The sequence below is a fragment of the Triturus cristatus genome, chromosome 12, assembly GCF_964204655.1.
Source record: "Triturus cristatus chromosome 12, aTriCri1.1, whole genome shotgun sequence".
NCBI lineage: Eukaryota > Metazoa > Chordata > Amphibia > Caudata > Salamandridae > Triturus > Triturus cristatus.
Window position 1 is genome coordinate 240,170,428 of NC_140595.1, and position 12,934 is coordinate 240,183,361.

The window sequence follows — 12,934 nt, forward strand, 5'->3', positions numbered from 1 at the left end:
TCTTGCTCTCCGCAGGCCTAAGATACCCTGCTGCAGCTGTTGCACTCGCAAAAGGGGCTAATTTTCCGCACATAAACCATTAGCCACATTTTATCAGTTTTTATCTTTCATATTCAATAGCGGTTTCTTTTATTCTTGAACTGCCACAATGGTAATGTATCATGATATGTATTTTTATTGTGAAACTGTGTAAATTGACGGATGCTTGTCAAGGTTTTAATTAACTGTACAATAAAAAAAAGATTTACTTACTTACTGTGCTGCTTTCATCCTTGTTGATGGAGACTTTACACTGTAATGGCATGGTGTACTAAAACAGCACATAAGTACAAGAAATGTTTGAAGGCTCTCACATTTTAGAATGCGCTAGGGTAGCGTATAGGGACTGCTCCTTTACACTATGCAAATCCAAGAACATTTTACATGATTTCTGATTTTTTCTGTATAATGTTGCGGAGCTATATTTTTTATTCCTTCATCCTTTATTTGAAGGTAGTTATTCTCATGCCACATAGCATGTTACTGAATTTGTGGTTCTATGAGTGACATTCAATTTGATGTTAACACAACATTTAAACTACTGTCATGATCTGCGGACTGTCCTCACTTGTGTATACTGGACATGAGAGGAGACTCGCTCCTCCGAACTTCCTGGATTTGCAGGTCTTTCACAGCATAAGAGGTCAGCGATACGCACAGATTCTGGGTACCACTTAGTGTAAGGCTTCAGCCACAAATGTTTCTCTTAAACGTTTAAATGTGTTTTTCTCTTCTCTGTTGCATCTACTTAAAGCCTGATGTGAATGTGTATGTGACTGTAACTGTATAAAGGTCGCTTAGAGAAGTACAGACCAAGAGCTAATTCAGTGAGAGAATTCCTCCAGCGACCCGTTTCTAAACTGTGGGATGGCCAGTTAATCAAATATCCAATTCGAAACAGCTTTAAAATACACAGAAAAGGAAGATACCAGATTTTGTAATGAAATTGCACACTTTATGTTTAGAAATACAACTGCATAAACTTAATTTCAAATCCCTTAAAACATATATTCACAAAGGAAATAAGAACTTTAGCAGAAATTTTCTCTTTTTCCTCATTCTTTTTAATCTTTTAAAACATTGAAGAGTGTTTCTTTCCTTTTATCATTTTGGATTCACATACATTCAAAAGTAGCCAATATGAGTGTTTAACAAACACTGCCAATCGTAGAAAACAGTCACAATATCTAGTCGCGATGAACGCGGAGATATTCGAAATCTCGGCCCGAGACCTTGCAAAGTTGTCTCCCAGTTCAGCGTTTGGCAGGTAATGCAAGGAGGTAGGGGCGAGAACATTCAGATATGTCTCTCATCTGGTTTCGTCAGGAATCCTCCTTCTCTTGGAACCTGTGAAGACAGAAGTAAGACTATTGCTAATAATGCACTTGCTAGGTATTTTTATTCCGATTTTCAAACCACGCTACAAGTTATGAGCGGCGCGCTTCACAGTGCAGCTGGGGTGATTTCTGCTTTAGGACTGTGGGGCTGCGCCACTCTGTCAGGAAGTCAGGAGTAAATCAAATGTTTGTAAAGTGGCATACAACGCAGAGCTTGCCGTTCTAATGCCCTTCAGTGTCATGGGAATCTGCTGATATCCACTGATGACGTATCCCTGCATGAGGCCATACATCATTTACCGGCATAGATGTCACCCTTTAACATTCATTACAGGATAGGATGCGAGCGCAATAAGTGAGATATGGCACCTTGTTCTTTGTGAAGATAAGTGTTAATGCTAAACTTATACTAGGTATACTGTGCTGACCTCCTACCACTGAGAGACGTCAGGACGTGGCTTTAGGTCGGTGGCTCCTTTAGAAGTGGAACTGCTGTATTTGTCTCCTGCAAGGTGGATTCAAAAGTTGTAGATCCAAATATCCTCAGCTTTTGAGGTCATCAAGCGCAAAGTGAGAAATATGTGCGCATAATGTCCTGATTTGTCTAATACCAGAAAAAATCAAAAAACATTAAATGCTAGAAATATGCATGTCTAGAATATGGTGCACATACTTGGTACTTATTAAGGTCTGATTTATTTAGATTCATTGGTTCTAGATTGTTTTATCCCCATTCTGGACAGGTTTTGATTTTAAAGACAGATGCTGTAGCATGCTATATGTTTGTGGTTGAGTAGTTCTGAGGATCTGCCTCTGTCAAATGGCATTAAAACAGAAACTGAACCGGGTCTTTGTCGGGCTCTATATTCATGTCCTAACATTAATGCTAAAAACACAGATTGATTTCCGAACAATGAACGTTAAATGCTATAAGGTAATGCACTTCAGCGATTTAGTTCATGATTCTATTTCACATGTTTACTTAGACTTGCATTTCCTAAGAGTGTTAGCTATTTCCATCTTGTTGTGTTTCTGTGCTTTTTCTGTGAGTTGTATTATTCATGTTTACTGCTTTCTTTGAAGTAAGCAGTTGAGAGCTCTGAAGCGGAGGCTGAAGAGTGTGCGAGTTTCCACACTGCGCCTTTCTGCACAGCACACAGAGCAATGGTCACATATTCCAGTTGCAACTGAAATTCTGTGTACATGTGTGTGAAAGGGGTACACAGTTGTGAAAATATTCCCAAGGAGAAAGTAACAGAAAATAAAGTACTTCCATTTGAGAGAGTAAAGTGTATGTTTGGGGGGTGGTGTAGTTAAGAAGATGCATTCAGGAGAGTGAGAAGAGGGTGCTGAAGAGGAAAAGATAAGGTTTAAGATATGCAGATAGACGAGAGGTGGAGAGGAAAAGGGGTTACATGTTTAACAAAGTACACATAACAGAAGACCAATGCTCCTTTCTGAGGCCTCAATAATATTTATTTCACAGTCTCACAATTGAAACCTTTTCAATATTAATTTAAAACAAAATCATTGTGGTTACTCAATTATCTTAAACAGCTAACAACCCCTAACAGTTCTGGCAGTAGTCAAATGTATATCAGTTGTGTTATGTGGGGGAACAGGCCATTAGTTGTGTGGCCTGCGCAAGTAACGGGTCCAAAGTAGGCCTGGGCGGTAAATTCCGTTCCGCTCGCGGAATTTGCGGAATTTGGGTAATTTCGCGTTCCGCGGAGAACGCGAAATTGCCCAAAAATCTGCGTTCCGCGACTTCGCGAAATTTTTGCTTGTTCGCGTTCTCGATATGCGTGTTCGCGAGATATTTCACCCCGAGCACGCAAACAGCGAACGCGAACAAGAAAAAAGTATCGCGAACAAGCAATTCCGCGTGTTCGCGAAATTTCTGCGTGTTCGCGGAGATTTTTTACCATTTCGCGGAGATTTGCGTAACGCGATTACGCAAATTCCGCCCACCCCTAGTCCAAAGTCGCCCTGCACTGGGAACCAAACACCCCTATTGTAGTGCTTGACGCTCAGGGTAGCGGAGCAGAGTAGTCCAAGGCCTAGTCAAGGAATGTGGTCTGGGCTGGTGATCACCATTAGCTGGCATGAAATAATAACACTCAATAAATAATTGTACAGTTTGTGCTTTTTCTATAGGAAAGTAAAAGTACATTTATTATACACCCACTATCCAATACTACACAGTAATTTATAAATATACATAAGGTTGGTGGAAATCTATTTGGCAACATTAAATTTGACACCTCAAATCACAGTACACCCCTGTCATATACAGTACAGCATTTACCCATATATAGGAGTGTCCGTTTGCATTGGTTCAATGTTGTCCCCTTTCAAAATTGAAATCACATGCTAATACTTCATTCCATCACTGACTTCGGTAACGATAATTCCACCGCACTTGTTAAGAATAGTCACGCATTGCAATCATATGCCCACATAACCAGGAATAAAGCATGACGTCTCCTTGTACACTTTTAATTATCCAGGCATTGCAATAACGTGCTTGTGTCATCTGTAATAAACATCGCAGCCTCTGAGGAATAAGAATTACTATCAGCATTAACACCTCTTCAAATAAATGTTTTCATTGACATCTTTGAATAAAGCATTGGGCTAATCTCATGATTAGATTAGATTAAGGATTCGTATAGCGCATGGCAACCCGAGGTCTTGTGCTGTGGTGAGAATGAAGTCAACTTAGTGGTTTAAGGGAAACAGCAAGGTCTTTAGTTTTTTCCTGGTGCATAATACTTTGAAAGAAAGCATTGCCAAACTGCCATGAAGAACACTTTACAATAAAGTGGGAGGATGTAGCCGAACGGCTAGAGCGGTCGACCTCGAAGCTGGGGAACCGGGTTTGAGTCTCGGCAGGGATGCTCAACATCCTTTGATTCTGGGCACATCACTTAATCTCCCAGTGCCTAACAAAATGAATGTGTCCACCTGTAACAAAACTGGTGCTCATGTAAAGCGCTCTGACACCAGATGTCTCGGGTCTAGTTCGCGCAATATGAACCTTAAAAAAAAAAAAAAGCATTTCAAGCCCTTTGACAACGATCTTTCAAAACAAAATTCAAAATGTACCATGTGCCTATGTGTTTTTTTTAACAGCTTTTAGGCCACAGAAATTATACAGCCATACATTTGGCCCCTAGATGGCCCTGCATTCCCAGCTGTAGAGAACATACATGTAGAGACCCTACAAGGCTCAGTACTTTCTGTAAAAGCTCGTTGGGGAAGCTGATTACCCTCTGCAGCCCCCTTGTGCTCTCTTTGGCACACTGGTGGGGGCCAACACGTTTGCTAAAACATTTGGTTGCAAGGACACTGCAGGGCATTATAGGGTGCTCCCTCGGGAGCTGGTGAGTTTTGAAGTGGCAACTATGTCGCGCCGCATGGTGTGTACTTTTTGATTTTTCCTTTTCTGTGGGTGGCCGGTCCCATCCAGGCACCCACAGCACCTACAATCATTGGAGGCAGCCCATGACTCCCACCCCCTGGCTGCCCCAATGGTTTACGGGTGGCCCACACTTCCACGTGCGACCACAGTAGCCGGCAGCTCTCTTTCCACTGCCTGCTCCTGAAGGCAGGGCTCTGCCTCAGTGGTGGCTGACCGCTCCCTTCAGAAACTGGCAAGGGTAGCGGAGCAGGCCCACCACTACTTGGGGGTCACTTCTCCTCCTGTGGGGCCTGGGCCTGGGGCTAGGGTCCTGGACTCCTGCCCTCACTCACGAGGAATGAAACGGCGCATCCAGCCTTCTTGCGATGGTGGGGTTCAGAGTTGGGGGTCCCAGTACCCTGGAAATTAAATCCATCCTGGGGGTTGGAATTAACAGGCCCTCTTCGCTCTGGGGAAGGTCCCAATGCACGCATCATACCAGGTTTGACGTGTTCAGGTGGCGTAGCTCCACGCACTCCGGGCCGGCCAGGGAGGTGAGGGAAATCGGTTACGGTCGACTTCGTCTCCTGCCCATATTTCAGACCACGCTGGCCGTTCTACATGGTTTTGGCCTCATTCTGCTCCTGGTGGCAAGCCCTTGCTACCTGGAGGAATTTCCTCAGGCCTCCTTGCCTCCAAGGTGGCAAACTCTGCAGGGAGCTGGTTCCACTGGATTAGTGCACCAGCATTTGTGCTCCTTCTCCTCTGGCATGACTCTTCCATGGCACAGAAGGCCAGTTCTTCCCCCTAGTAATCCGTATGGAATATAATTGGACCAGCTTCCCTGGACCAGGGGAGAGCCCCACTGGTTCTGGGGCAACTGTAGTCAGAGTCCTTAGTATGGTTATCCATGGCTGCCACCTCCAGTCCCAGTGTCCAGCAGAAAAAGAACACAACAAACTAAGAGCTCTCCCCCTTGTGGCACCCTAAGTGCGTTGGGTATGCCCAGACGTGGGTCCCAGGCTCACTGTGCCACTGGATTCAAGCTAGACTGGCTAATGAGGTATGATACCCCAAATCCTGTTCCAGGATGCTTGTGCTGGTCCAGGGCGGACCTGGCTTGGCAGTTTGGGCTGGACTGTTCCCATGAGGAGCAGGGTCAAGACTGATTTGCATAAGGCTGGGTCTAAACTGGAGTGGCATGGTGAGCAAAAGGACAATAGATTTGACCGAGATCTCTTGACTTGGGGTGAACGTTTGATTTGTTGCGCATTGCGTTCAAAATTTGTGTGCCTTTTGTCTGAAGATTGAAAATCATGGGATAGGTGAAATTGTTTTCCAGATAAATAGGGTTCCAGGAATGAAAGGCACGAAAAGTCAGACCCAGATTAAAAAATATCAATCATTGCAATACTTAGTGTAACCTGAATTGAGTGGCAGAAGGAGATCAATGGGAGAGCAGCAGAATTCTTATTCACGTGAAATTGGTGAGGACATATGCTGGGGCACCCAGGAAGAGTGAGTGGCAGTAATACAAAAGAATTTGAAAGGTGGCCTGGGTAATGTCTGACAGGTGGAGGAACTCCAACAACAGAAACTGCAGCCCTAAACCTTACTCCTGAAATCTACTAAATGGCAGTGCTCACAAAGAACTGATCAGCAGTCATTGGCTACCAAGGTTTTCATAGAATTTATTTAAGAGTCCTGCTTCCATCCTCCTCATTTCAGTGTCTGGGTCTGCGCTCAACCTCCAGCCACAGTAATGTATTCAATATTGGTGTCCTAACTTTTCAACGGACACCAGTTTGTTCACATGTGCCCTCTATGTATCAACTGCGAAGTACCCCAGGATTCCATAACGTAGGTCATCTTCAACCTTTACATGGTGCCACTTAGTGCCCTACTGACTGATTACAGCAAACAAATCACCAACATGCTGATTATATACAACTCTAATTAAGTCTTAACTGCTTCAGACATCCAATGCCTCAAAGCTGCCTGCACATCATCCAAACCTGGATGTACAGTGCCTACCTGAAGCTCAAGTCAACAGAGGACCTGCTTAAGGGCACCAACACACCGCAGCTCGTCTCATTAACTGGCCTGAATAAATGTAATCACATCACCCCATCCTGAAGGAACTCCATTAGCTCCCTTTGCTGGCATGCACCAGCTTTAAAACTAGCTGCATTATTCGCAAACCCATCATGACCAGCAGTCCCATTATCTTTCAGACTAGCACTCTATCTCTGGTGGTTCTTGACGTGCCTGCAGCTGAGACACCATCAGACTGAAGACTAACAAGTTTTAAAAAAAGAAAAACACAAGGCAGCAGGCCTTTTTCATATATGCACCCATGATCTGGAACGAAATTCCAATATTAATCAGGAGTGCTCCAATGGTGCTCCAATTTAGGAAGATGTTAAAGATTTACCTCTTTAAAGAAGATAACATCACAAAGAATTAATCATCTACAACTCAGCTACCTCTGCTAGCACTCTGACTTTATGCTTGACTTTGACACAAGCTCATCAAACGTCTGCAACGCATCCAAAACGCCTCTGCATGACTGATCCTCGACGTACCACGCCACAGCCACATCACCCCCCACCTGAGAAACCTGCACTGGCTCCCCATCAACAAGAGGATAACCTTCAAGCTCCTCATACACGCACACAAGGCACTCCACAAGACCGGCCCAGCCTACCTCAATGGACGTCTCTCTTTCTACATCCCCAGCCACCGTCCCTCGCATCCGTAGAACAACCACCGGCGGAAGATCCTTCTCCCACCTCGCCGCCAAGACCTGGAACACCCACCCACTGAGCCTACGACAGACCCAAGACCTGCTGACCTTCAGGAGGCTACTCAAGACCTGGCTGTTCAACCAGTAGCGCCCCCCCAGCGTCTTGAGAGCCTCGCGGGTATGTAGTGCGCTCTACAAATGATTGATTGATTGATTGACCGTACAGCATTCTGATGCCTTTTGGCTAGGATTTCACTACAGAAGTAGTGTATGCATACATACTGAAAGCAGTCCTCACCCTCTCTTGTCCCATGCTTAAACAGGGGCTTCCACAATGGATTGTACTGGCCTCAAAATTCAGACAACACAGAGTCCTGCTACTATACATTTACTGGACACACAATACACATCATGCGCACATTCAACATACAGACAGAAGTCAGCATAAGGTTCTAAGTTTCATATAACAGCGAACTTTATACAAGGGTCGGGAGATATGCTCTCATTTACACACAGAAAAGGCTTTTTTCCACAAAACAGTATGCTGCCACCAACGTGTTCTGTGATGTACAGAGGAAAAGAACAATTGGTTATGGCCTAATATGAGGGCACACTTGGCCACTCCTTCAGGCCACAGACGAGGTCCTGGACCTTGCATTATACGGAACAGACTAAGGCTCTGAACACTCTCTAAGTTATGATCCATACTCACATCTGCATCCGTTTTTTCACTCCAGGGTCCGACATCAGCATCAGCCGCCCCACCCCCCCGTACCATCGTTTGCCCAGAGGGCGGGGTAGCACAGCACATCCACCACCAGCACGGCACATTTCATACGGTGGTAAGGAAGGCCTCTGCAAGCGTGGTTGCCATTAGCAGGCGGCCGATAAGAGAGAGCCCTCGGCGGGAACCGCGGAGGCGACCCGACTAGGTTTGGTGCAGCCTGTGGTCCTCCCTGCGTGCCCCGCTTGTCCCTGCGCCCTTTCCCTTTACACGTTCACAGACTGCCAGTCTCCATCGGCTCTCCCTCGCTTCATGACAGCTTTGAGACAGCGGAAGTGACGGTGATAGTGTGCAGCCCACGGCTCGTTGTGGGAGTTGAGTTGAGAGAGGCAAGTGAGCGGTCACGCTTAAACGAGGGGGCACAGGGGGAGACTAGGTTACTGCTGCATCAGGTCAGTGTGGCTTGCACGATCAGTAAGGGCTGCCACGCCCCCGCCAGCACTTCTGTACCCCTCTTTGCCTAGATTTACCTCCCACCCCTCTTGATTATTTTTTTCTTCAGGGGGTCCACAAACTCCACACACACCTCCTCCTACAATCAGAGCAACACAGGGGGCAACACAGGAGGGCTCACATGCTGCATGGGGGACTGTTGGTGAACTCAGTGCGTTTGACCTCAATCTCAATTCTCCCCCAAATACCGCCAAACCGTTGGCGCTCAATGTTTTATGCAATGTGTCATTGGATCATCTAAGCACTGCGATTGGCCACGGCCGTTCTGGCTTTTGCGAGCTTTCAGGGGCACTCAGAGGTCCCGTACCTGCGCAGTGAAGTGGCCCAAGCTGCCAAAGCAGTAGAGAAGCCCGCTATATATTGCAAGTGAGCAAGCAGAAATCCTCAACATGCCCTCAAAGCTGGACGGCACATGGAAGGACACGCTGCAATACAAATAAGGAAACTTCCCCGGAGAAAAAGTACCACTCTCCAATCCAACACCATACCGGATCCGCCCGGGCAGCCCCAACAGCAGCAGCAAGATCCATCTTTACCGGGAGGTCAACTGCCACAAGCGCGGATCAGTGAATTTCTAAGCAAGGTTTCCTCCCAATCTCAGACTCAGATCTGACTACCTCCTCCTGCTGCTCTCCTGCAACCTGGGCCAGAAGCGCAGGCCTACGCACAGACTTGCACCACCAGTCCCATACCCATCGCTGGATCGCTCCCTGCAGACCCCCGATCCTGCTCACCTAAGTACCAGGTATCTCTGGAATTTCTTCATTAGCCTAGGCTATCTCACGGAGGTTACACTATGACCCTGGTCACTGCCCTTGACACACCCAGAGCTCACTCCCCCAGCTCTGGAGAACCCACTGTTTCAGACTCTATAATACTTACTTCAGTCAACTTTCAAGCTCAAGTCCAAGATAGCAGTCCGTCTGCCACCTCAAATCTCCATGAATGCAGGGGTGATCCTGTAGTAGCCCACACCCCACTTGAGTCCACTTCACCCTATAATCCAGGCGTTCATCAAATTGAGCTGACACCATAAAAGTGGCCCTCGTACGAAAGCCCCTTTGAACCTAAACATCTATCCGACCAGTTCCTAGCCTCTCTAGAAGCTCAAATTGAGGCCTCGGTAGCCCAAACACCGGGCCTCAAAACAGATACCCACCATAACTCTCTTAGTACAGCACAATTAGACAATGATTCATTTATAGCACCGGGGCCCATGAGTCCTTTTTCGATCTCACTGACGTCTCTACATGTAAAACAAGACTATTGCCACAACCTTATTATGGCAATCACAGAAAATGGACCTTCAGATTGACTTAATTCAAACTTTGGCCTCAACCTTAGGCGATCTGGGCTCCAGGCTAAGTTCAATCAAAAGGAATATTAGGCTTTCAGATGGCATTAACACATGTTTTTGCTCTCCACTAATTAACAAATTTTCATCCCTCTCAGAAATTCTGCACTCACTTCTGGACAGCGTGAAGTCCCACACTCACGGTTGTGGCAAAATCACCAAAAATTTTTAAATTGGGTCCCCCTCTAAACAGTCATCGCGATCCGTAATTAATGACATATCGCCATCTCCCAGAGGAACCACCTCTCTCCCTTGGGAACCAGGACTCAAAGTCGGCCTCCTCCGGTTTTCAGACAACAGGCATTAGTTCTAGTGACCCAAAAGCCAGATTTACGCCACTTAGTACTCACAGCCCAATGGCCATTTCGACTTCATCAGCGTTACTCGGATATGTTGACCCAGCTCCTCCAAATGTCACCCAATCGCCCACCCACCTCCCAATAAAATCATCAACCTCTAGAAGAGATAAAAACAAACTAAAAAAAACAAACTAAAAAACAACGTCTCGCAAAACGGAGATCTGGGGTTGTGGTGGTAGGGGTGTTCACTAAGCCAGCCCCAGAAGAGAGGGGGGCAATTCAATTTCCTATTTCTAGTCAGGTCTCAAAACTAAACACCGAAACCTCCAACTTCAAGGAGGTTCTCACTGACAACAACGTTCCCATCGACAACCTTTTGACAATCACTCTGGAAGTTCCCAAGGCGAACGCCATCAACCCCAGTGCCCCAGAATTGTATTCTACCATTGCCAAGCCCGGTACCTTGCCCACTCAATTTATTGGGGTACCCCCACAATTTCAAAGCTCAGTCCCTCAAGACACCATCATACAGTCTCTAAGGGGTGTCTCAAATACACGGAGAAGTCCCAACAAGTGTAAGGGAAATGCAAGTAATAACACTGCTGCTCCACATGTCAAAACAGCCAGAGGCCTGCCAGGCCCTTCCTTGCCACAGCCAATAGGTGACTTGACTAAAGTCCTTTGGGCCCATCAACTACAAATGTCACTGCCCAAACAGCCTCAAATGCTACAGGCCACGGATAGGCAAAGACAGTTGGAGGAGAATCACTTTCCACTTGATGTCACATCTCTTCACTTTAAGAACCCTCTGCTCGACTTTCATGACTTTGGAGGGCAGACTCAGCAAGGCAATCACATAGAACTTGTTTTTATTCTGCACTATGCCCATAAGGGCCCACACGGTATTCTCAACATGAATAATCTTCTACGTCTATTCAAGCACGTCCTGGACCTCATGGGGATAACCCCCTCTGACTTCACAGCAGTAAAGTTCACCCTAATACTGGGCAAGGGGGCTTTGGAAGCAACCGTTACAAGACGGTCACGAGAAATTTTTAGGGACTCTATTCTCGGGGAAGCCAGGTCTTTCGAAGACTGGGGCATCCATCGAACTCTGGTTTCCCCCTCAAAAAAATACCTGTATGTTTTCCTCCAGGAATACTTAGTGAGGTCTCATATAAGCGTTCTCGAAGGGACGCCGGGTGCAACCCACGATTGGCTGCCAGGCACTTCAAAGACTGACAATTCCATCAAAATTTCATACAACAATGGTGAGATGCAAATCAAACACCACTGTCCTCCATAATAGTCAGAGCTGCCATGGGTTCGCTCATGGAGACCGGTCAGAGTCCTACTCCTAGCAGGATTCTTCCAATCCCCCCTCACGGTCCATCTAAGTTGTCAGACCCTAAACTGACCATTTCTTCCTGGAACGTATCAACACTTTCATCCAAATGCGCAGTGGACTATTTGAGCAAAAGTGACATCTGCTTACAAGAGACTTGGTTCACTATCTCCATCAGTTCTCTACAGCTACTATAAACTTGTTCAATCGGCATCCTGGCCTAATCTTTTCGGCTGACCTTTCCTGGGGGTCTTTCCATTTTCATTAAACATTCTTGTAAGATCACGGCCACTCCCCTTTACCAAAATTTTCCGGCTGGGCAAATTTTACTAATCTCAGGACTCTCAACCCAAACAATGGACTTCCCTCTTCTCTTAATCAATTGCTATCATAACACAACTAATACATCAAAGCTATCCGCAACAGCTCTTTTGATTAAGCACCTGGAAGATCTCCTACTTGAGTTTGCTTCTGCTGAAGTCCTATTACTAGGTGACTTTAACATCAGGGACTTGGGATCCAATGATCACTTAGCCACCAAAACTAAAGAGCAAGAAGCTATGAACACTCTTCTATTCATCTGCAATTTATGCTCTGCAAAGCAAATTATACTGTCTCAAGATCCCAGCGTACATCTCCCCGCAACATTTTAGAATCTTTCAACTATAGATTACACCTTTTTATTAAGATCCCTGGCAAGCCAATTAGTCAAACTGGAGATTCCCACTTGCACAGCAAGTGACCATAACCTCCTGACTGCAATAATGGACATACAAGTTCCTGTTGCTGCCAAGGTTATAGAAGTGGGGCACTCAACGGGTACTGAATTCTATACTTTAATCAGAAGAATTAAATGGGACTCTTCCGGTGCCGCTAAGGTGGGCAACTGGCTTAAGGAAATAACCCTAAATTGCACTCAATACCACCCCACTGTCTACCATCACAGGTGGGATACCACAATAACCAAATTAAGAGACCCCTTAATGGGGCCTAGAGCCCACGATAGATACACCAGGCCTCCCTTACGGTGGACTCTCAACGCGGTTACAGTTAACGCATGAAGAGCCTTAAGGAGGGCCATGCGCTTGCATAAACTCAATGCTACAGTGCTCACCGCCAAAAATATGGCCTCCTTACGTAAACTATTTAAAAAAACAATATGGGAAGCTAAGAA

General features: G+C 45.9%; 1 protein-coding gene across 1 annotated transcript in view; it reads right to left on the bottom strand.

Moving 5' to 3' along the window:
- Nucleotides 1-980: 980 nt before the first annotated feature.
- Nucleotides 981-12,934, bottom strand: part of POLR1H (RNA polymerase I subunit H) — a 308,557-nt gene continuing 296,603 nt past the window's right edge. Inside the window, exon 5 of the mRNA XM_085639860.1 lies at nt 981-1,386. Within this exon, the coding sequence (XP_085495986.1) occupies nt 1,362-1,386 (25 nt within the window). The 3' untranslated portion in view covers nt 981-1,361. The remainder of the gene's footprint in view (nt 1,387-12,934) is intronic.